At 40.3% G+C, this 24680-nt stretch overlaps 1 protein-coding gene across 2 annotated transcripts in view; it reads left to right on the top strand.

Moving 5' to 3' along the window:
- Window positions 1-23666, top strand: part of fbln1 (fibulin 1) — a 37801-nt gene extending 14135 nt beyond the window's left edge. Inside the window, exons 15-17 of one of the 2 annotated variants that reach the window (XM_084933971.1) lie at window positions 4053-4198; window positions 5819-5959; window positions 17137-23666. In XM_084933971.1, the coding sequence (XP_084790097.1) occupies window positions 4053-4198; window positions 5819-5959; window positions 17137-17276 (427 nt within the window). In that variant the 3' untranslated portion in view covers window positions 17277-23666. Of the gene's footprint in view, window positions 1-317; window positions 2734-4052; window positions 4199-5818; window positions 5960-17136 lie in introns of those variants that run through there. The other variant, XM_084933972.1, reaches the window with a different exon arrangement.
- The last annotated feature ends 1014 nt before the right edge of the window (window positions 23667-24680 follow it).

Genomic DNA, 24680 nt, shown 5'->3' with positions numbered 1-24680 from the left:
ATGATTTCAGTATGAATCTGGCTGTAGCATGTTTTGCTGTTTCCGAGTGATGACATGCATATGGGCATTTTTCAGTTTAATTTTGGCGCACATGACGATGAGAATGTGTACACCCACACCCTTGTTTGGAGGCACCCAGTGACAGAACGTTTTGCATGATCCTAAAGAGGGCACTATAACTGAAAGTGATAATTCCTTTCTCTGCATGCCATGCACGGCAAATGAAATTTTCACCTGATCTCCCTTTCTCTTTCTCTCTTTGCCCGTTTTGTTCCGTCTTGTCCCGTCCTGCCTCCGATCTCTTTTTTCTTTTGCAGTCGATGCGAACGCTTGCTTTGCAATGAGTCTGTCCAGTGCCTGACCATGCCCCTGAGAATAACCTACTACTACCTCACCTTCCCCACCAACATCCCCATCTTCACCACCATCTTCCGCATGGGCCCCTCCCACACCGTGCCTGGCGATGACATCCAGATTGCTATCACAGCTGGCAACGAGGACGGCTTCTTCAGAACTGAGCAGATGCCCACTGGTGGTGTGATGTCAGTGGCAAAGCTCATCAACAAGCCGGAGGACTTTGAGCTGTCTCTGGAACTGAGGCTGCGCCGCTATGGCACAATCACTACATACCTGGCTAAAGTGCTGGTGTTTGTTACACAGGAGGAGCCCAGAGTACCTTATAATCCCCTACTAGAATAAACAAAAGGGATTCATAGGTTTGCACAAGTTGTTACCCCCTTAAAATAGATGTGGCATATTAACTTAATCTCACTAAGAAATCAGAAAAATTGCAAAATGCATGCAAGAGTAAAGCATGGTGATGCAATATAGCCTGCTATATATTAATGATTACACAAGTTAAGTATAGTTAGAGCATGTACAGGTAAAAATATAATTCTAATTTCCATGAGTTTCTGGCAAGTGCAGGCCTTTCAGGGCTACTGCTGGTCCAAAACTATGGTGCCGCTGTCCCCTTTATCTTGTCTGCTATTGAGGCTTTTTTCTACTACAGTTTTTTAAATGAATGAACTCAAATACTACTCTGTCTCCTAATAAATGCACATTAAACATGGCACATTATTTTTTAATGACACTGTAAAATACATTAATCAGAAGAAAAACAATCACAATTTGTAGTTGTATAGCATTGTACACAATAAAGCTTTTGTTTTAAATAAAAAAACATATGGATTATTATTCAGCAGTTTATATTAGGACCAACTGAATGCATCTTTTTAGGTGAGGCATTGTCAAAGAAGCCACTGTAGGTGGCGTTCTAGGTCAGTGTAACTCTCAAAATGGTAACAACCCAAGTCTGCCGACAACTGAGTGTAATTTGATGATGGTTGCATGATAAAGTCTGACATTTTGCAGTATTTTATGGTTTATGTGCTGGATGAACAGTTTTCTATTAAAACTGCAATAGAAATAACACATGTTCAAGTTAAAACCAGTGTTTGATAATGGTGCTTTGTGGGGTTTAATCAAATACAGCAAAGGGAGCAGTTGGAATGTGAGGCTAAGTCACAGATGGAGGCATGAAGATTTCCCCTCACAAAGTTTCATATTACTATTATTCCAGTAGTTTCAGAACATTGCGTATATTCTGTTTTGTCATTAAAAAAATGTCCTTCAATTACAAGAAAGTGTTTTAGTATTTTAAACATTTTAGTGCTAAACAGCATTTATTAATGTTATTAGATGCCATTAAAGTTAATTTTCTTGTTTTTTTTTAAAGGGTTTCCTGCATTATATCTGCAAACATATGTGCAAACCAGGCTGTAGTTTTGTCTTTAACATTGGCTTAAAAAAAACTGTTAAAAATCGCAAACAGCAAAACCTTCAGTCACTAACTACACGTAATATATAAAGTACTTAGAGTGATTCCATTCCTTCAAATTCCAGTAAGCCAGACTGACACCAGACTTTGCATTGTTACTCCTGCTTCCCAAATGTCACTTACCATTACCAGGGATTTTTTGTGCACATCTCTAGCTCCCGTTGCACAGATTTCCACTGCATACTGCGGGTGCAAACCCCAACACAGACAGACAATTCCAAATGAAGGCTGAGTAAGTGACATGAGAAGAGATGCAGTGGGAAAGGAGAGGGGAAATGTGCACCAGCGGAGATTATAAATAGCTTGACATGCTGTGAGGGTGCTGCCTGAGGGGCTGTGGCTTTGAATAACTGTAAATGCAGATTTCTCAGGTTCCTCCTGTCCCGAACGTTTGGGCTAGTAAGGATGCACTTGGTCCCTGTTGGGGATAGCCTTAAAATAAGAGTCTAGTGGCGTACAGGAGTTTTTTCCTCCCCTTTTGACATTGAGTTATGGGGCTCTGGGCTCTGGCCGGTGGTCTGAACAATTTGCGGTACAGCAACATCACCGCGCACAAAATGAATGATGCCCTGCAGTGTTTGTGTTGGGGCGTTATCAATGTGCTGACTATAAATAATAATTACCAAAAAAATAAAAGGCCCTACACTTGACCAGAAGACTTTCATCCAAAAAAGTCTGTTTTTCTTTCTGGTCTGAGAATATTGGGGTTTTTTCTCCTGGGCTGGGCCACGTGAGGCATGGGGACATGGAGAAGGCGCGCATATGTTCATGTGTGTCCAAGTGTGTGTGCATGACATAAATGCACACATATTCACAAATGAACACGCAGAAGTTTTTTTTGTTTTTACACTGAACTGTAATTACCTTGAACTGATGCCTCTGCTTTGAAGAGCCCATCTGAGTGTAAAAGGGTTAGGGTTGGGGGGGGGGGGGGGGGGGGGGGCAGTTCACTCTAGGTCATTATCTTCTCATAAATTTACTCTCTACCCCAACAGCTTTCACCTCATCCTCTAGAGCCCCACTTGGGTCTTTCTGCAGCTCAGGCCGTGGTATTATAAACTAGGAGAACATTTTGTGGGTTTGGCCCAGAGCAGAGCAAAACCTGGACCCGCCGCTAATTGCTAATTACAAGCCCCTACCCAGTGGTGGCTTGACTTTTTGTCAGGGGCTTCTCTCCTCGCTCTCCATGAAAGGAGCCCTGCAACCCAAGCTTGGGCTTGAGCTTTGAGCTGCAGCAGATAGGTCCCCCGAGGAGCGCCAGAGATCCACGGGCATGACTCACAGTGTGGCTATTTGGCTGCCATGCACATTAACTGGACTTATACATGACAACATGGATGTTTTCATAACCCAGTGTAACCGTGTACTGACTTGCCTCCTTTGTTAAACTCAAGCAAGGCTCAGCTTGAGTTTAACATCTTGAATGTCATAATCAAGGCTTTTATTTTGTTCCAAAAGTTCCCAAATGATCACAAGTTTTCAAACTCTTGATTTATGGGGTTGCTAATGCCTTAGAAACCTCTCTAAAAAAGCTGTCTTATGTAGCAGACAGGTAGTTAATAGTGATGTTTCAGGTGGCGTTAGCTTTAGGAGCCAGTAGAGGCACTCCAATCCCTCCGACCTGTCACTGATTAGTCTGTGGAATAAACAAAGCCCTAAATAATAGGATGAGAGCTGCCCTGGGGAGAGGCTGGGGAGTTGTCTAGTCATGTGGCTTACAATTTAGGAGTCTTTTAGAACACTCCCTTTCCCCATAAATCCTCCTCAAGAGATTATCTGATGTGAAGCCGGGGATGCTCTGCAAATCCAAATATTTTCCTGAGCAGGTTGTGGATCATTCTCTGAATGCAGTAATTCATTTCCCACACAGCTTGAAATAGTGCATCAGAAAGACATCAATGACAGCACAAGTCTCCACAAGCTACAAAGTTTGACTGCGGCATGAGTCTTAGCCATTGTTGGTTTATTATTCTTCCAAACCACATAGAATTTGAAGAATTTGATTGTTTTCTTGTGCCGAGCGCTACATTCAGTGCCCCTTCTGCCTCATTCAAATAGTGTTTGTGCAACAGCATCGCGCTGCCCTGATTTGTTCTAAGGTGGTTAGCTTTAAGCAAGCAGAACCTAAAAGGTCAGAGGCTGTGCGTGTTTTTTTTTCCAATTATTTTTTGTTTTGTTTTTGGTGGGTAAGTATGTTTGTTCACTTCTTCAGAGCGGCGAGGCTTGAACGGTCTGAAGTTGTTCGCTGTGTAAAGTCCTGTCAGCCCAATAACATCGCCTGCGTTCTGGACCCCACGCACTCAGTGTCACACACCTTCATTTCCCTGCCTACTTTCAGAGAACTACCAAGGCCTGAGGGTAGGTACACGACAAGGTGCACAGCTTTTTTTTTTCTTTGAATAGTCACACAAAATGTACATAATCCAGTAAATAAAGCACTAAACACAAGAGGGTTTTTTTCTATTTAAAGAAAAAGCTTTTCAATGTGCCGCTACATCTTATGGTCTCTGAAGCTAAGGGGTTGGCTGCTGTTTTATATACATATCTTCTTATTATTTTCATTCAGCATGTGTCCAAACCATCTCAGCTTTGCCTCTTAACTGTCTCCAAACTGCTCAACCCGAGCTGTCTCTCTAATGTACTCATTTCTAATTCTGTCCTCCCTGCTCACTACCAACGCATTAGCATTTACAGCTCTGCCACCTCCAGTTTGGCCTCTTGTCTTTTTGTCGCCATCACCAAAATATACATCATTTTGTAAACCATTCTTTTCATCTTTGCTGCTATTCTTCTGTCACAAAATGACCCCTGACACTTGTCTCCACCATGCCTTCCCTCTTCTCTTCATCTCTCATCTGCACTGTGCATTGGGTTGGACTGTGCATTGGCATTTAAACTCCACCTAAAATCTACCTTCACTATCTCCACTCCTTGCCTGTTCCCTTTTACACCTGTCTCCTTCTCATTCACACACATGTACTCTACTTCTACTGACTTTCATTTCCTCCTCCTCTCCTGTTTCATATGTGTCACACAGATATACAGTTGCCTCGGTCATAATAATAATAAAAAAAAGACCTTAGCAGGTCTTTCAATCCAACCTCAGATGAACAACAGCACATACAGTACATTTGATTTAACAGCATGGGGCTGCTACTTACATGTATACCCTCTTAATTCCTTAGTTTTTCACTGCTTCTGCATTTTGGATGAATTTTTATGGAATATAATGATTAATATGTCAAGTGTTTTTGTTCATATCAGGTTGTACTTGAATAATTTTAACACCTATTCTAAACCAGATGATTTAAAAAATAATAATATTATGTCTTGATACACTAAACTGTCAGAAGGTGCGTTTTCTTTTTACCATGACTATAATTTTTTTTCTGGACTGAAAGAATTCCTTTAGCATCACCAAGTTTAAAAAATGTTTATCTTTCTTTCCAAATCTAAAGGCTTTTTTTTCAGTGTCATTATTATTATTATTATTATTATTATTATTATTATCTTAATTTTATCTGCTTTAATCTCTGAGCTCCCATCAACTGCTTTCTGTACAGTTGTCAGAATCCGTACGGCTACCTCTGAAACCCAAATGAGCTTTTCCATGAAGTCCTCAGTGGAAGACAGTTTTAGCTGGCTGTCCCCAGAGAACTGCTGCCACATATGTAACAACTGTAATCATTTGCAGGTTGCGACAGCTGATAAGCATCTTTTGGCTGCCATGCAGTGTGTGTTTCAGACACAACCGTTCTCAGTGTCACTTCTTGTCATTCCTCATATGTCCTGAATTGGAGTGTAAAGACCTAGTGCTAAAAATCCTTAAGGTTTCTCTGACTATCACGAACACAAGCACTGTCATCACACTTTATTATATTTCTTAAAAAAAATAAAATTCAGAAAAAACAACAATTGGGGCCGGCCTTGCACAGCAATCCCACTGTCTTAACTTCTTCTCCCTAAATAATTCATCAGAGATCGTCTTCCTGAGAACAACAGTGCCAGCCTACGGGTCCTATAACTTCGGGAGTTACGATGTCAAGTTTGACATCCTGGAGGGCAACGTGGACAACGCCTTCGACATCATCAAGCGAGTGGAGAATGGGCTATATGTGGGTGAGTACAGGGTATTTTTTGCTTGTCTGGGTGAACCAATAGCACATTCAAACAAGAGTGACTTTAACGTGTAACACATACCACCCAATGGTCTCTGTGACTGGAAATTGGATTTTCTTTTTGACAAAGGAGGTGGTTTTTCTGACCTCATCTCATTTTGAAATATATATATCTATTTTACAACAAATCAAACGCACATGTGTGCATTTAAAAAGTGCAAGAACAAAACAGCACAAAAATATATCCGCGATGAATGTATTGACATAAGTACATCTGACGCAGCTTGTTATGGTCTTTGCAGCGTGGTGGCATCATGTAGCTGTCATCGTCTTCACGGGGGCTCCTCGTGTCTCTGTGCTCGGCGAGTTGTCCTCTGAGTGGCTCTCTGAGACAGACAAAGGCCTGTTTCTGCCTGACCAAATATTTGGCATCGGTTTTCACAGTCTTGTGGTTAAGCAAAGTACCATTTAATTCACTTATCCATGGCTATGCTTATCCCAAAGATCATTATTTTCCACAATAAGTTATGGTGGCCTGAACGTGCAAGAATAGAGGGCATAAATCTACATTTGTGTGTTCGTATGCATGTGTGCATGATTAATTGCTGTTGACAGGCAATTCATCATAACTACCTGGTCAGTAGCTGCCACTATACACAAAAAAAAAGGATTTGCACAGTTTCAAGTAGGAGCAGCAGATACCATCTCCAGCGGTGTGTAACAACAACACATGTTTGGGTAGAAGCCATTGGTATACTTTAGTGTGGTGGTGACCCAAGGCTACTGGTGGTGTCTGTAGAGGAGCAGAACTGAGCCTTGGCTGAGGGAGGATGAGGGCGTTCTCAGCCCTGAGATGACACATTGTTGGACCTGCTTAGGTGTTTTTGTTTAGTTGGTGTGTTGAGATGCAGGCAGGGTTGGTAGAGGAAGTATAGCTTCTTCCTTTTCACCTTGTTCTTCTTCTCCGAGTGATGGATGAAGGGATGGCTTGTCAGTATGCACATCTGTCTTTAAAGAATTAAAGGGAGGGAAGGAGGAGGAGAGAGTGTGTGGCTGTCACTGGTTAAGGCCAGACTGGTGCGAGCACGCAAGTGTTCCTCTTTCATGCACTTGCAGAAACAGATGTGTACTTATCAAATACACCGAAAGACATGGGAGAGAGAAAAAAAAACAGTTTATCACCAGCAATAATTCACATAAATTCCTGTAAAATCAATTATAATTATATTGCACTGTCTTGCGAGTGGTGTATTTTTCTTGGAATGCACAACGGTGTAATTCTACATGAACGATAAGCTCTGTTTTGTAATGTGTCATCCACTGTGCACGTCTGTGTGCATGTGTATAAAGAGGGTTTAGGAGAAATTCCCTGTTTATAGCGGTGCTCATTTGCAGGGGCAGCGTGTGTTTGCGCGAGGGAGAGCAAAGAGAGCAAAAGCGTATGGAGAGAAAGACAAAGCGAGAGACTGCAGTTCAGTCAAAGAGGCCGGGAGAGAGAAAATATGTGCAGAAGTAATCCTGGGCGCTGTGCTTCATGTGGTTAAATGTATTGTTCCATTTCCCTGCACTAGGCCTCAGTGTCTCGCCGAGCATTAGAGCACTTAAACTGACGACCACATGAAAGGCCTGTTTGTGAGGAGCCACTTCTCTCCCAAACCCATTGGATGCTTATTGGATGCAGCTCTTGCATGTTAGCACCAGTTGCCCATCACGTATCCAAATTGAGGCCCTGCGCACTGGAGCCTTTGGTCACTGACTACTTGCTGTGAAGTGTGGCGTCCATGGTGTGATGAAGGCCCTCTTGGTTTTATTTAGTGGGTTGTGCTGCTGGTGCTTTGGCTCGCAGATGCAGCTGTTGCATAACCATTGTGAGGCTAGCTGACGTGTCACTTAAGGAAGCTTAGTTTCCAGTATCTCCAGTGTGTCTCCAACAGTGGTATTACAGCTTGGTGGGATGTGAAGAGTAGCAGACATTGAGGCTCCACTAATGAACAAGTGTGTGAACTCAAACTGACTTCGGTCATTATTTTTGGCCACTTTTTGTGTTATTGAACGGGACAAAAGAGGCAATTAGCAGTCCACAGAATCTGTTGCTAACTCGAAAAAAAGTGATTCTTAAAAAGGTCTGATTGGCTGCTGCTCTTTTCCCTTTCACTCCCTATTTTAAAACCCATCAACTTTAAACGTGCGCACATGCATGCGGTGTAGCCATAGACATATGCACGGACGCATACACGCGCAAGCACACACACGTACATGTACAGCACTGGCTGAGAACACACCACAATGTAAGAACCACACCGCTCTTTCATAGTTCCCGGTCATCCATCACTGGCTTCAACAGCTCTGTCACATCTGGATAACAACCCTGATGCATCTGTGCAAACAAAGACATCCCTCAGCACTTGGAAAACATAATCACAACCAATCAGACGTGGACAGATTCCCAGGATGACCACAGCAGTAGCGCGACAGCGACCACACAAAAAAACATCTCTTCAGGTAGACAAACACCAGATTCTCCAAAGTGTTTTATTTGTCACCCGTCAAAAAGTGTTGGAAGCAGTCATTGATTTTGATTAGGGGCAGGTTGTTTGAGTCGGGTTGATGACGGGGTGATTGACTCTGGCAGTCAGCAGGAGGGTAGATGAATCCTGCTTTTAAAAACACTGGCTCGGTGGCTTCAGCTGGAAGCACCAGCGTGGTTTGAGGTGTTAATAAAATGCTGGTAGTTCCCTTGTTTGATTGTCTACCAGTGAACTATCATCCAAGAATGGTCATGCTTTTTCTATCACCACGTATCAAGACCAGCTCAGAGAGCATGGAAGCGTTCTTTTGACTTTAACTGTTACTGAGAAGGCTTTTCTTCATGTGACCGCTTTAACTATAAGTAACTATACATTCAGCCACAGCTCTTATGCTATGCAATCTCCACTTTCAGTTGACATAGCCAAACCCCTGACCAGGATCCCTGTGTGTAAATCCAATGTACAACACAATCAGTAGCCAACCATTGAATGAACCAGTCACCACACATTTAGTCATGCCTTGGATTTGTTCAAATGACTCCTCTTCATGAGTAATTATTTGTCATGGAAGGATTTTAATGTGCCATTAATCATCGCTGTCTGCATTTCTTCTTCCTTTAAGTTGGAAAAACAGATTTTATTGTGTAGTATTGATGTTTATCTTGCTGGATGGCAACAGATTACGTAATGACTTTGTTTATGAATCACAGCCATGATGTAGAGAATCTGTGAGTTTGAGACGCTGGGGCTAAATTCCATTCCAGTTTGAAAGGTGGAAAATATGGTGGAAATATGCTTTAGTGGTTTATATGATGTCCAGAGATAAATATCTTTCGCACTCCCATTGGCACGATGTTGGCAGCAAGTGAGGTAGCCATGAACAAAGTGCCTCTGTGCAGGTAGTCGTGGTCTTCGATGCTGCCGTCCACAGTGACTGGTGGAATGTGAACCTTCTGTGTGAGACATGACCGCCTCTGAGCCAGTGAAGCCTGCAGCTCTGACTTGTGGCTGTTGCTGGTGAGAAGCTGAGGACAGCTGTGGAGATAAGCAGACAACACGCCGCTCTGCTTCGAGCGAGGCTGTTATTTGGCTGGATCTTTACACGGCAGCGACCGGCCCACCAGAGTGCGCCAAGCCCACGAGGAATCCCTGTCGGGAGATTACAGTATGGCTAATCAAAACACGTTCTCCTCCACACAGTAATCCCACAATCAAACACACAGCGCTCCGCTCGGGTGGTCCACCGCATTCAAATGTACTGATGAAGAGATAGCGATGCAGCAATGTCAAGCTCGCAGAGACATTCTGCGTACCCAGTCAGTAAGTCAAGTTACCAAGACACTGGTGTGAACACATATAGTACACATTGCTCGCAATAAAACTGTCGCAATAATTCATCATGATACACTTATCTCCCCTGCTTTGGTGATCCATTTAATTTACACTCATCATTACTCTTTGCTTTCATGCACTGTGTTTTTAAGAAAAACCAACTGTGTTTAGTTAACCACTCAATTCCCAAAATTAATGCCTGTTTTTAATCCACGCTCATGATGTGACTTGCCCAGATAGATAGCAAAGTGCGCTAAAAGCTCACGAACACGCTGTATACTTCAGTTCTAATGCATAATAAAGTGCAGTGATTTAAAATGCAAACAGGGCAGTTTTTCCTCACATACGCTTTTATCCATTTAGTCTACATTCAAGTCTATTTTATGCCCCTGAGCTATGGTTTTTCGCTTTGAAAGGTCAGTTGTAATGTAGTGCAAAGGTTGTGGTAAAGATAATGGTGCATGTTATGTCATCTCAGCTGCTCTGGCCCACAACTGCTAAAGCAGAAAGTCCAAGAAAAGAACCAACCAGTTCCCTAAGGCCACTTCAGTGATGTCACAGCCCATGCGTGCCACTGTCCAACAGTGAATCACTGTTAATTGGCCTTAAAATACCAAGCCACACAGACATGGATGGGGTATACATGGGTCCCACTCCCTCTTTGGAGTGGTCAGAGTTGTGTTTGGACAGCCTGACCTGAGTGGCCATCAGTGCACCAGTGAGAAGATAAATACAAAGTCAGACCCTGAGGGGTCTGTACGCTGTCTTCGTACAGTTGATTATCCTGCCGTGCCGGGCCATTTGAATGTATTATATTTCAGCCAAACTGAAGGGTTATCAAAACTGAAATTGCTTGTTTTACTAATGGGGTAACAAGGGAGCTAGTTAGCAATTTCTTTGGCTTGCCTTCGAGTTTTTATGGAGAAAACCTTTCAGGCAGTAAAAAAGAGTTATTGAAAAAGAAACCACTCTTTGCTCTGTTTATACAAATGCCAGCAGCTGTGAATCAGTAAGAGATGCACTTGGTACATCAGTGAGAGATCCGGATGATCTCACAGTTACTACAGTGAGGGTGCTCAAGAATGTCCTCCAGTACCCTCTTTGTATACTGGAACTTTGTACAGCACCTGGATGCTCTCCAGGGGTTTCACTGCAGTGAGCATGCATAGCGCCACAACCAGCATGTCATTATACAATATGCGGTGAAGCCAATGCATACTTTTCATTTGTCTCTGGTGTTAAACCCGTTCATTTTGGATTTTGTCATACACTTCCTTGCTGAGTTGTAGAAACCAGAAAACCCCGAAATTGTACTGTTTACATGTAACCCTTCAATATTGCAGACCTCGTGGCCATGAAGGATGACAAATGCCTCCTGGCATTTGCTTCACTTTGTTTTGGGGGCAGCGTCTCTGCTACTACTATGTGTTTATTTAGGACTGTTTTCTTCATGAGAGGCTACTTTATTGTGTGGTGGGATGCTTCTGGAGAGTGGACAAACTGTACAGCTGTTAGGGTTTAGTGTGATGGTGGCTGTTAAAAACCAGTGGGGTCACCTTTGCACCCTGCGGCAGATACTTCAGTGAATTGGAAAGACACCACAAACTTTTCCGGCATTACTTTGCAACTTTGCAACCCAGTCACAGGGCATGCTGTCAGCTGTAGAGGTTTGAAAACCTTCCCGTATTTATTTATATGAATCTCAGGTGGCATCAAAGTCAACCTGTTATGTGGATGTTGGCCTTTTGCCTTATAGCTTGGAAGAAATGTTAAAGATGCGTATGTGGTTGTGGTTTCACCTCAGGTTCGCTGTGAGTGCGTTGAGGCCCAGCTGTTAGCTGATGCTTTGCCTTCACTGAGGATACCACTGTGCTTTTGATGGGAAGCTCACGGAAACACAAAGTCATCATGTTGGGATTTCGCTGAGGCTTCCGAGAGGTCATGTAAAACGACTATGGTATCACGCTACTTCGTGCAGAGTTGGGCGCTTAAGCCCACAGTGTAATGACATAATGACCCTTTCTTGTCCTCAAGGTTCACAAAAAATAGTTCACATGAGGTGTGCAAGATAACTGTGGCACATCTTATATAGATGAACATATATAGGATTAAAAGAATTTCCAAAATCTGAAGTGAGGAACCCTGAACCATGGTTCATGTTTCTTTTCAAATGCTCTGAGAAAATTGGAGGATTTGGACGAGCCATTGCAAAAATTCCTTTCCGGACAGCACACTTTTGCACTCTGCATGTGCTAATTAGACCACAAACAAATTTACAAAACTCTAATGGGGCCGACACACATACCACATAGCCTTGTTTAGATGCCCTAAATAAATTTTAGTTTAGTCTCTGTGTTTTTGTTATTTATTTATGTGGTAAGATTTTTTTTGTTTTACTTTTCACGGAAACCATCCTCTGGAGTTTTAATGGAAAACTTAACCACAGCTGGCCCTGATTATAAGTGTTTAGCCATAATTAGATATAGGCCACAATTAATGCAATAATAACATTTTTTAAAAATGCCCTTAATGTGGACTTAAACCCATCTGTCCTTGCGGTGGTCCATATTGTGCTCATAACAACTTACTCATCTTCATTGCATGATTGCTCATCCCAGGACGGAAGCTTTTGATCAGATCTCGTTTGATTTAAGCAAATGAGCAAAGAATGAACCTTTGCACTGATTAACTCCACTGGTGTTGCATGCCATCTCAGCTGGCTTATGTCTGAAAATAATTTTCCAAATCAAAATCCAATTTCTTTTTCCATGTCAGTTATTTTCTTAATATTGCAGCTGTTGTTAGGTTTAAGAAAAGGTTAGTTCTCTCTGACAACGCTAATGGTTTGGAAACAATAAAATCTCAGACCCGGGCCTCTTTAGTGTCACTACGCAACAGAATCCCAAAACACCAAAACAAGGGGGCAACCCTGGTAGAAGTGGGCCCCATTCCACACTTCTCCAAGTGCTTATCACCAGAATCTGCTGGAATCTGTTGTGTGCCCACAGTCCTGGCTCGGAGAAGGACAAGAGAGCAAAATAAAGTGACAGAGAGAAGGAGAGACGCCAGTCTAAGTTCCTATAGCTTGCCCCTCCCAGAGTTAAAGATCGATTCCTGGAGAAATGCCTCCATGGCTGTATCGCGTGACTGCAACTGCTCCCCTCCATCAAACACATGGGACTCATTTAGCCTTGTGGGCCACAGTGATGGTGCCACAAACGCCAGCCCCCCTCAGGAAGGGAGGAGAAGGGAGGGAAAAAAAGGCGAATATGTGAGTGGGGGGCCATCATACAATGCCAGTGTCCCACAGGACCCAGTGCATGGCTCATAATGGATCATCATTTGCCCTGTAGTGAATGACAACCAAATGGATTTTACTGCCTTTTTTTTTTTTTACAAGTACCACAGGAAAGAGCCTCATAATTCATAGTGATCTAGGCAGTGATCTGTCATTTTGATCCATGCTGAGTTAAACTCTTGAGTCATCCTACTAAAGGCTTTAACATGTTACTGACTCAGATGAGTATGAGAAGCAGAAGTAAATGGGGAAAAAGAAAGAGGGCGGCTGAAGGTGTGATAGGAGGACAGTGTGGTGATTGTGCTGCCTGACTACACCAGCAATAGCTGTTCAAACAGGCCAGAGCTGAAATGTCCCCAGCCCTCTGCAGAGAAAAGTCTGTTGACAGCCTGTGTAAACACTGGCATTTTTTCCCCCCTCTAATCGCATGTTCACTTAAAAAGAGCACCCAATGAATTCCATGGGGATTCAGTAATGCTCTGTTGCAGTATGTTTATTCTTCCATCTGTTTTACCATGATATCACTGTGTCTTCTGTTTATGGGGTTGTTCATTGGCAGACCTTTGGCTCATTAACAGCACAGGTTATTTGAAACTCATCTAAATTGATCAGCTGATGCCAAAAAAGTAGGGAAACACATTTTAAGCAATAAATACTATTCAATATTCACTGATGATTACTTCACTGTTCTTTAAAGATCGACCCAACTTCCAGCCTCCACTCTATTCTCAATGACATAGTTTTGATAGAGTTGTGATATGTTAGCTTTGCGTGCGGTGGTTTGAACTGTGCCTCATTTTACTTTGTTATTCAGAACTTTTCATTTGCTATAGTGATCTTTAACTATACATATTTGTTTCTACAGTAGCATCTATTACCATCACGGTATCTGGTAGTTAACATGCTCTGTTTTTAATAGGTTTGCTGGTCAATATCTAGGCCAAAATCTCAAGACAGAAAACAAGTCACATATACACTTTATAATTTATTAATCGTTGCATTGTGAGAGAAAAGGAGGGAGAGAACATAGAATCTCTGCATATTCAGTTTGACTTTTTGTTTTGAGTTGACAGGCCTGATTGCACAGACAGTGAAGAATAGGAGCTAAAAAACTCCCAAATCTGTTGCTCAAAAGCCTGATTAATGAACAGTTAAATATTTCCTACTGAAGAAACATCTATTGATTCATCCCTTTTTTGTGGATGGATCAATAGATCTCAGTCAGTGGATGGTAAAACATAAGGTATACCCTAGACGTAGAAGTTAACAATCTAGCACACTGGACTGTGGGCAGAAACTTTTTACTACATTTTACTACAGGGAATAGTGTACACCATTAGTATTAAAGAAAATGCACTGGCTGGTTTGAATTATATTTATCCGATAGATTCCCATTTTTTTGTATAAAAAAGTCTTCTTCACAAATGAAATCTAGTCATGGAGTTCCACAAGGTTTTGTGCTGGGTCCAATAGTTTTCATTTAATACATAAAACCTTTAGCAGATATAAAAAAAATACTACAAAGTTTGTGTCGTTCAAATGATAGTCATCTTTGTTAATGAAGCCAAACGGCACAAATCAATTATTTAAACTGCAGACATGTCTTAATCACACAGGAAGTGATTTGCAGTGATGGGGTGAGCCCCAGATTGTAGATACTTAATGATATTCTCTGACTGCGAGTCCCAACAAAAAATTAACCACTGACAATGCAAACTGAGTGCGTCCTGAATTAAAACTTTCTCAACTTGAAGGGAAGGAGTTGAACCCATTACCTGTGAGAGCAAATAATATCATTGATTAACACATGACAGTTGATTGACTTATACATTAGAGGGTTATATAACCAGGGAACCACAGAATTGCTTCCTGTGTGCATGTCCCTTTAAAAAACATAAAAACCTGTATTGTTTTAAAGTTATAAATCCAGACAAATTAACAAAGTTTTATACTACTGTGAGGAATCTTGGAGTCATTTTTGTATAGGATATGACACATTAATCAAATATCTAGGTCTGCCTTCTTTCATCTACACAGTTTTGCTAAAATTTGGAAAATCCTGCTGTAATACTACTCTTTCTAGGCAGGACTATTGTAATTCCTTATCATCAGGATATTTTAAAGTGCCCCGAAAAGCTTGCAGTTGATCCAAAGTACCCCAGTGAGAGCACTACTAGAAGGAAAGATTATACATCTCACATATTAGCTTCTCTTCACTGACTTACTGTTAAATCCTTTTTCTTACATATAAAGTCCTGAATGATCCTACCTTAAAGACCTCATAGTATTATACTATCCCAATAGACCACTTCAATTTCAGGCTGCTGGCTTACTAATGTTTCCTAGACTTTCCAAGAGTAGAATGGGAGGGAGTTTTCAACTGTTCGCCCTGTGTCCCATGGAACCAGCTCCCAGTTTGCATTTGGGAAAGACACAAGTCAAGTCAAGTGGCTTTATTGTCATTCCAACCACGTGCAGTGGTACAGTACACAGTGAAATGAGATAACGTTCCTCCAAACCATGGTGCCACATATGACATATAACAGACAATAAGCACCGGAGTACTTAAGGTGCAATGTGCAAAAATTGCAAACAAAACAAAGACAGTGCAACACCATACAGAACAGAATGATACAGACACAAGACAGTGCAGACACAACAGTGCAATAGAAATGTGCAAAAGACTGAGAAGTATGCAAAAAGCAACTTGATGTATGAAGGTGTGCGTGCTCAGGATGCTCTCTATAGTCCCTCTGTAGAAGGTGGTGAGAATGGATGGTGGGAGATGGGCTTTTCTCAGCTTCTGTGGGAAATAGAGATGTTGTTGGGCCTTCTTAGTTATGGAGCTGGTATTGAGGGGCCAGGGGAGGTTCTCCCCCAGGTGGACACCAAGGAATTTGGTGCTCTTGACAACTCTTCACCAGTCCATTAGCTGTTGCACCTCCTCTCTGTATTCTGACTTGTTCTTGCTGATGAGACCCACCACAGTCGTGTCATTGGCGAACTTGATGATGTGGTTCGAATTGTGCATTGCTGCACAGTCACGAGCAGAGTTAACTGTACTTTTAAATTAGGTTTAAGACTTTGATTTTTGATAAAAACCTATGGGTTAGAAACTTAAAGGTTTAGTCTGCTAAGGGACTTCCCTCAGCTTTCAGGTTCTACCCTCACCCCTGAACAAGTCATGACAGATGGCTGGCCCTCCTTGATCATGGTTCCACCACATGTCTCTTCCTGTTAAAAGGGAGTTCCTCCTTCCTACACTTGCCAAGTACTTGCTCATAGGGGATTGTCTGATTGTTGGGTTTTCTCTATAATAATATTATAGGGTCTTTATCTTACAATATAAAGCATCCTTGAGACAACTGTTTGTTTAAAATTAGTAGTTTATAAATTCAATTTTGACTAAACTTCATGTCCTAAGACTCTAGATGTGTATAACCATAGTATGCTGCAAATTCAGTTATTGAAGTTGAAAACTCAAAAATATGTTCTAAGCTATTATGCAACCTGTCTAGACAGATAATTTAAGGATATGCAAGACTGACAGAGCTATCAGACATGTGAAATTAATGACTGAAGAATGGCTAGTTAAAGCAAGCTGTGACTAGCTTGTGACTACATGTTACTGTCTTTTCACTTTTGCTGGTAAATTACAAATACAATCACAAACTGTCCTTAATTGTAGTGAGGTAAGAGCAAACACTTTGATCCTCAACACTATAAACCCAAACTATCCAGAGCTAGATATCACTAGGGTGAACAAAGAAACCATATTTAAAACACACAGATAAATAATGACAAAAAGACTCCACAATGACAACAGTTTCTTTGAGGAAAATTATTCTGACTGATTGTAGCTCCTTAAGCTAACCAACTCTCAAGCTTCTGAACAAAATAATTCTTTTTTTGTTTATTGAGATTATTGAGACATGTCATGATACAACAAGTAGTCTTGCTTAGCACGGATCTACACATTTAGCCATACTATTTTTTCTCATTCATCTTTGTCTTTTCCAGGTATTGTTCGCCAGGTGAAGCCTCTGATTGGTCCAGCGATGACAGTACTCAAGCTATCTATGCGCAACCTGACAATTCAGGGCGACTCTGGCCATAACATCGTCAACGTCCATGTGTTTGTCTCAGAGTTTTGGTTCTGAAAATGTCAAGATTTTACCAACAATCACAATATAAGACATCCATTGTCAACACTGTACACATTGGTTTTGTTATATCAATGGACATATCAGTGTTGAGGTTTTAATGTTATGTGTTGACTATGGTATTGCTTTTGACTGTTGCTGAGATGAAATGCTCCTAGCTGCTTCTGAAAAGAGCAATACACTTTGTTTTGATGACAAGCTCAGCATTATGTGCACAAATATGAAAAAACTTTATATTTTAAAAAGACTTTTTTAATTGAAAGTGCATGCATTTGGAGAGGCTGTTAAAGGATATGGTGATTACATTCAGCCATACTCTTTTCATGATGTTTAAGCCTCTGTTTTTAAAACACCTACCTTTCCTTTCCTACTGTGCACAAACTTTTTTAAAGGAATAAACATTATTTTTTTGTTACAGTATTTGTTATATCTGTTGTTTTTTCCTGATAGCATTTGAAGACCAAAATTGTTTGTTATTTTAACAGCTTTGGTTCAGTCCTTTTTCCTATCCTTCATCATGTTTGGCATTGACATACCCAACACAGTTTTAATGTAAAACAAGGTATGCAATGCAAAGTAATTTAAAATTGCTTTACTACCTTAACATAGTATACCAACAGTAGTATAAATATTATTTGGGCTCATGTCATTCAGAGGCTCACTACTGTCTGTTTTAATACAGATAATCCATAAATGTTAAGATCTCAGAAACAGATGTAAAGACTGAAATAAAATATATTATAAGGCAGAATTCACACATGGAGATGAAATTGACAACAGTATAAAGATGTCAGGATTTACAAGCTAAAACTGGAATTAAACAAAACCAAAAATTCAAACCTTGAATACTGATGGCTCAGAATAGTGAAGAAATATTTTAAATGTAAGCATATGTGAAATGTATTTTTATCACATTAGTGATCCTTTATAATTTTGCCCAGAGTACCATCGTCATTACAAGTACTAAAGTTGATTTTGACCATTCAGACATATCAGTACTTGTGATTTTTTTTTGCAGTTTAGAAGTTGGGAAAGGTAAGATTTTCCTACATGGCAAAGTAACAATAGGAAACAAGGTGGTAGCAACACTTAAAGGCCAGAGTCACTTGAACCCATGTAACTGTATTTTTAATTGTGCCTGACAAATTATGTTTAAACCAGATATTCCCTCTCCAGACAAAACTAAGGATGTTGGGATGGGTGAGGGGCTTATCTCAGACAGAAAAAAGCTGGATATGTATAAGCGACAGTCCAGCTATCAGACTGCAATGTGGCCAGGGCCAGTTAAAGACTTCAAAGAAAGGATGGGGCACATACATCAGGATCTAAAGTCTGTGATAGATTTTAAGGCTCTATTGAAGGGGAGGAGGGGGAATCCTCTTCAGAGGAAATAGAGGGCAGCAGGTTAATCTTGTGGTCAACATGAAAAGAAAGAAGAAATGCAGTGTGCCTGTGGATGTGAGTGCATGTGCATGTGCACAACGTTAAGCTGTACTCTGAGCAAATGGTTAATGCATGCATTGTAACTGTTTTATTTCTGGATGACATATAAGTGAGTAGCCTGACTTTTTTTTGTATGGCCTTATTTGGAGAAGAGGTGGGAATAGCTGGAAGTAAATGATGAAACAATGTGAACTGCTGTGATGACAGATGATAAAAGATGTCCACATGTTCGGCTTTTCTATAGTGCATACCAAAATCCACAAAAAACCACACACACACATTGTAAGGATGTAAACAGCTGGAAACGAACAGCAAAAATCTGTATAGTCAGACTGTGTGGGAGGACATTACCCAGAAAAGGCCTGGCTTGCTCTGAAGCTCCACTGTAAGAAAGACTGGGGCAGCAGTCCCTAGCAAAGTTACCAAACCACATACATGTGTGGGGACAAATGAGCAAATATCTTCTGCCAAATTCTCCATCCCAAGCCAAGAAGGAGCTGCTTGCAATGGAGACCTACGGTATGACTAAACCAAGTGGGCTTGAGTAGACGTAATGGCAGGAGAGCAGACCGGTGTGTGTCTGCACTGTTTGTTTGTGTACTCTACTGTGGCACAATGGCGGTCAGAGCTGTCAATACAAGTGGTCATGGTGGTGTCTGGCTCAGAGAAGACAGGGTATGGGGCTGATGGGAGTCTAGCCCAGGGGCTGGTGTGGCAGGCTGATCCCAGACAGAGACCAGAGGACCTCTGCAGGCACGTGCTCAGCCGACTCCTGCACTCACCCACTCCCTCTTTTTCCTGGCGTTCTACAACAGCTCTGACCGCAACACATGTTATAGGATATAAGTGAGCTCTTTTAATACATTTGTGGGTATTTATTTTTTTCCTCTATTTTACAAACCACCGTTCCTCTTTGCCATAAACACAAAAATGTTTCTTTTAGATGGGCACTACCAACTTGCTATGCTTCCCCCCCGTCCCTCAGATGTTCATCTCTTTAGAACATTTTCTATTCACAGAGATAATGAGTTAATAACAACTGTAATGTAATTGTAAATTAATTGTATTTAATTGATGCATATTTTAATCCAAACTTAGCTCAAGTTTTATCTGTAACAGTTTTAAATATGCAAAAGCCAAAAATAAATTACAGTTATCTACCTCTATTGATAAGAACTTATTTCTAAATATGTCACATGAATTTGCCAAGTGGTGTTTCTTGTGAGTCCAATAGATGGCAGACACATACAACACAACACTGCACAGTCAGAGAATCCTACAAAGATCCTTGAGTAAATGTCACCTTGCATTAAAATGTCAGAAACAACCAACTAACTGCATCTTTTTTCTATCTTTCAGCTAAAAGTCAAACAAAAATAGTGTACTTAAACCTATGCCCATCTTTCCTAAATATATACCACGTGAAATTGATTGTGAGTGTTGCATTATACAAACCCACTGTGGGAGTCTTACATGACTAAAAAACAAACAAAACTATAGGATCATAAATGACTGGTTCCACAGCAAATTACCTACTTTATACTGTTTTTGTGATATACTTACTTCTCTTTAAATCAGTTCAATCTTTTGAGGTTTAATGTGATAGACATTTGACCAATTATAAATGGGGCCCCACCTTGACCCAAAAGAAAAACACAAAGCACAGATGTGTGCCCTTACATAAATTACAGATTGTAAATGTAACCATTTATAACCGCTACTGAACTCAAACTGTTGCCAGATTATACAGTAGATCAATCACATTTGGGACTATAGACCAAGGCTGTACTCATGAAAATTCAGTGTGCACTCTCTCTGTTGTTACAAGCAGCTCAGAACACACTGTGACGTCCGTAGTGCTTAAGTGGATGCATATCGTAGGGAAAGAGGGGAAATCAATCCAACCGCATACAGTCTTGGTGTGATAGTCTTGACCTTAGACTGTATAGACATGGTTTTGTTTGATGTGGCCTTTATTTGTTACGTATTGAGACAACTTTTACTACCGGTTGCAAAATTTAACATTTGAATAAAATGCTCTTTATAAGCACAAAAAGTACATTGTTTATTGTGAACAATATGCTTTTTGTGTAATGACACTCTAATTGTAAGGTTTAAATATCCAATGACAACTTAAAGATTACAACCCCAGTTTAACAGAAGTTGAGAAATGTAAATAAAAACACTGAAAAACATAAAATGTTTAAACTGAGAAACATTTTTGGGGAGAGGAATGTCCCATTTTGTGCCTGATAGAGGATTCTAGCTGCTTAAAATTCCCGGGTCTTCTTTGTTGTATATTTCATGGTATGAGGGACCCATTGTTTTCATCTGGTGAAACCCCATACCACATCAGCGATACAGGCTTTTGAACTGACCTAACTGGTCGCAGCAGATGGCCGCCCCTCCCTGAGCCTGCTTCTGCTTCCTGTTAAAAGGGAGTTTTTCCTTCCCACTGTTGCCAAAGTGCTTACTCATAGCGGGTTGTTTGATTGTTGGGGTTTACTCAGTTTTCTTTGTATTATTGTAGGGTATTTGCCTTACAATATACATTTTGCATTTTTGCATATTTGTCAAATGACATGTTACAGACCAAGCATTAAACAAATTTTAATATTAGACAAAAAATAACCTGAGTAAATACAAAATGCAGTGATGATTAATCAATGATGATTTCACTGATTAAGGGTGAAAAGTAATTCAAACCTACCTGGACCTGTGTGAAAAAGTAATAGCCCTCTTGTTAGATCATGAATTAACTGGGATTAACCTCATTTTTGGAAAGCTGAGTTCAGTTTCACTAAACACGCTCAGGCCTGATTACCCGCAGACCTGTTGAGTCAAGAAGTTACTTAAATACAACCTGCGGCCAAAGTGAAGCAGGCTAAAGATCTCAAAAACACATCAACACATCATGCCACAATCTAAAGAAAAAACATAGAAACAAAGTCATTGACCTCTATCAGTCTAGAAAGGGTTGCACACCATTTCTAAGGCTTTGGGACTCCATTAATTCATGGTGAGAGCAATTATACACAAATCAAGAAAACTTGGAACAGTGGTGAAGCTTCCCAGGAGTGACCGGTCTACCAAAATTGCTCCAAGAGCACATCGACAACTCATCCAGGAGGTCACAAAAGAACCCAGAACAATATTAAAGAGCCACAGGCTTCACATGTCTCAGTTAAGGTCAAAGTTCATGATTCAACAGTAAGAAAGAGACTGGGCAAAATGATATCAATAGGAGTGTTCAAGGAGAAAAGTATTCTTCTCATATTTGCCAAAACAACAGCTTGATAATCCCCAAGACATCTAGGAAAATATTATGTGGATTGATGAGACAAAAACAGAACTTTTTTGAAGGTTTAAGTCCCGTTATGTCTGGCATAAAACTAACACAGCATTTCAGAAAATACCAACAGTGGTGGTAGTGTGACGGTCTGTACATCACACTACCACTGCTGTTTTGCTGCTTCAGGACCTGGAAGACTTGCTGTGGTAGATGGAACCATGAATTCTGCTGTCTACCAAAACATCCTGAAGGAGAATTTCCAGCCATCTGTTCATGACCTAAAGCTGCACTTGGCTTCAGCTTTAGGTCAATGATCCAAAACACACGAGCAAGTCCACCTCTGAAAGACTTAAGAAAAACTAAATGAAGACTTTGGAGTGGCCTAGTTAAAGTCCTGACCTGAATCTGATTGAGATGCTGTGACATGACCTTAAAACAAAGGTGGGTCATGCTCTGATGTGTTCCCTCCAATGTGGCTAAATTACAACAATTCTGCAAAGAAGAGTGTGACAAAATTCCCCCACAGTGCTGTAAAAGACTCATTGCCAGTGATCACAAATGCTTGATTGCAGTTATTGCTGTTAAGGGTGGCCCAACCAGTTATTAGGTTTAGAAGGCAATCACTCTTTCACACATGGGCATGTAGGTTTTTTCTACTTAATAATAAACACCTTCATTTAGAAACTGCATTTTGTGTTCACTTGTGTGATTTTTGGCTAATATTTAAATTTGTTTAATGATTTGAAGTATTTAAGTGTGTCAAACATACCAAAAAACAGGAAATCAGGAAGGGGACCAATACTTTTTCAGACCACTGTAAAGTGCCTTGAATGTGAAAAGTGCAACTGTTGTTTTGATTCTATACTATAAATTCTATAGCGCTTATTCAAATTGTTTGTTACTTATTTAAACATTGTATACAAATACAATTGAATTGAATTGAAAATGACAGCGGATGGCTCCTCTTTTCTTTAGTTTTGTGGGTGTGGCGTTCATGTTTTGAAAGAAAATTTCTAATTTCAATTCACCCGACCATAGAAGAAATTTTCACTTTGCCTCAGGCTGCTGTAAATGTGCTTTGGCCCAGGGCAGACAGCTGTGTTTCTGGATTATGTCCACATATTGCTTTTTCTTTATGTGATAAAGCTTTAACCTGCATTTATGGATAACACACTGAACTGTGATAGAGAAGGATTTTTGGAATTGTTCCTGAGCCCATGGAATGATTTTCACGACATAATTCAAAGCTCACGGGCATCTAATATTGAGTTTTGGCCTTGTCTCTGGCACACAGAGATTCTCCAAAGAATGAATCTTTTGATGATATAATTTCTTGTTGATCAGATATCAATCTAAAATTGAGAAACTGTTGTAGACAGTTTTGCAGATTGGTGAACCTCTGCCAACCTTTACGTCTGAGAAACTCTGCCTGTCTAAGATGGTTTTGTAATACCCAATCAATCTAATTAATCTAATGAGTTGCAAAGTGTTCCTCTAGCTGTCTCTTTTTGGTACCACTTACTTTTCAAGCCTTTTATTGGTCTCGTCACAACTTTTTTGAGATGTGTTGATGCCATCAATTTAAAAAAAAATTGTATTATGCTTTTCATTAAAAAAAAGAAAATGTTTCAGTTTAAACATTTGAAATGTTATCACATATGTTCTATTTGAATAAAATACTGGTTTATAATATTTGCAAATGACTGTGTTCTGTTAATATTTCTGTTGTTATTTACATTTTACACAGAGGGTTAATAGAAACTTGTGTATTTTCAGAAAATGCACCATAATAGACATGTTATGCCAATTGCTCTGCTGAATACAATGCAAAACAAGGATTTTAAAAGAATTCCAGTCCCATATTAAACTTACATCATTAACTATAGCTGTCTTCACTTTCCAGCGCTCAGCTATGTGCTTGACCTTTGAGGGCTGTATCTATATACTAATGAGCATGATCTCAGAGCCTTCAGACCTCAAATGTTTGAGCTTTCATTGTATCTGAAAATGAGCCGTGAGTTTTCAGTGTCTGCTAAGGTCTTGTTTTGTCTGTGACTAAGCACATACACCCAACTGTCACCCCTCAGTGGACACTTCTCACTTTCTCAGATGCCTCTGGGTCTCTAAGCAGTGAGCAGATAGTGAACATAAAACACGAAAGGTTTACTCTGTAAACATATGAAATTATCAGCGGAATTTTGCATTTTCATCTGAGACCAATACGTACTGTATGTTTTGCATTTAGGTGTCATGTATGCAATGGCTGGGAATTCACTTTATACTTCTGACTATGACGCACTTGCCATGATCAGAACCATAGCCATTATTTTATCACTAAAACACTTTTAATACACCAAACTAACACAAGGAATAAATGTGTAAAATTACAGAAAAGATTCCGTTTGCTCATTGCTCAGACTGTCCTGTGATTATAAAACACAACATTTTTGTTAACTGACAGAATGTGTACTTTCTTTTTTTGTTTTGTTACTCTGTAAAATACACGGATTTCTATAGTAATTGGTGAAAAAATATGAACTTTCTGTCATTTAACTGTTCTGCATATCTATTTCTTATTTACTTTAGTGCAGTATAAATGGCCATGGGGGAGGTCTTAATGAGCAGGAAAAACCTTAAAACTTATGAAAATACATTTAAAAGTCCAA

Source organism: Perissodus microlepis, chromosome 7, assembly GCF_051167445.1.
Source record: "Perissodus microlepis isolate ML-2025 ecotype Zambia chromosome 7, ASM5116744v1, whole genome shotgun sequence".
In the NCBI taxonomy this organism is placed as follows: domain Eukaryota; kingdom Metazoa; phylum Chordata; class Actinopteri; order Cichliformes; family Cichlidae; genus Perissodus; species Perissodus microlepis.
The sequence above is the reverse complement of the archived record's forward strand: the minus strand, read 5'-3'. Positions and strand labels throughout refer to the sequence as shown.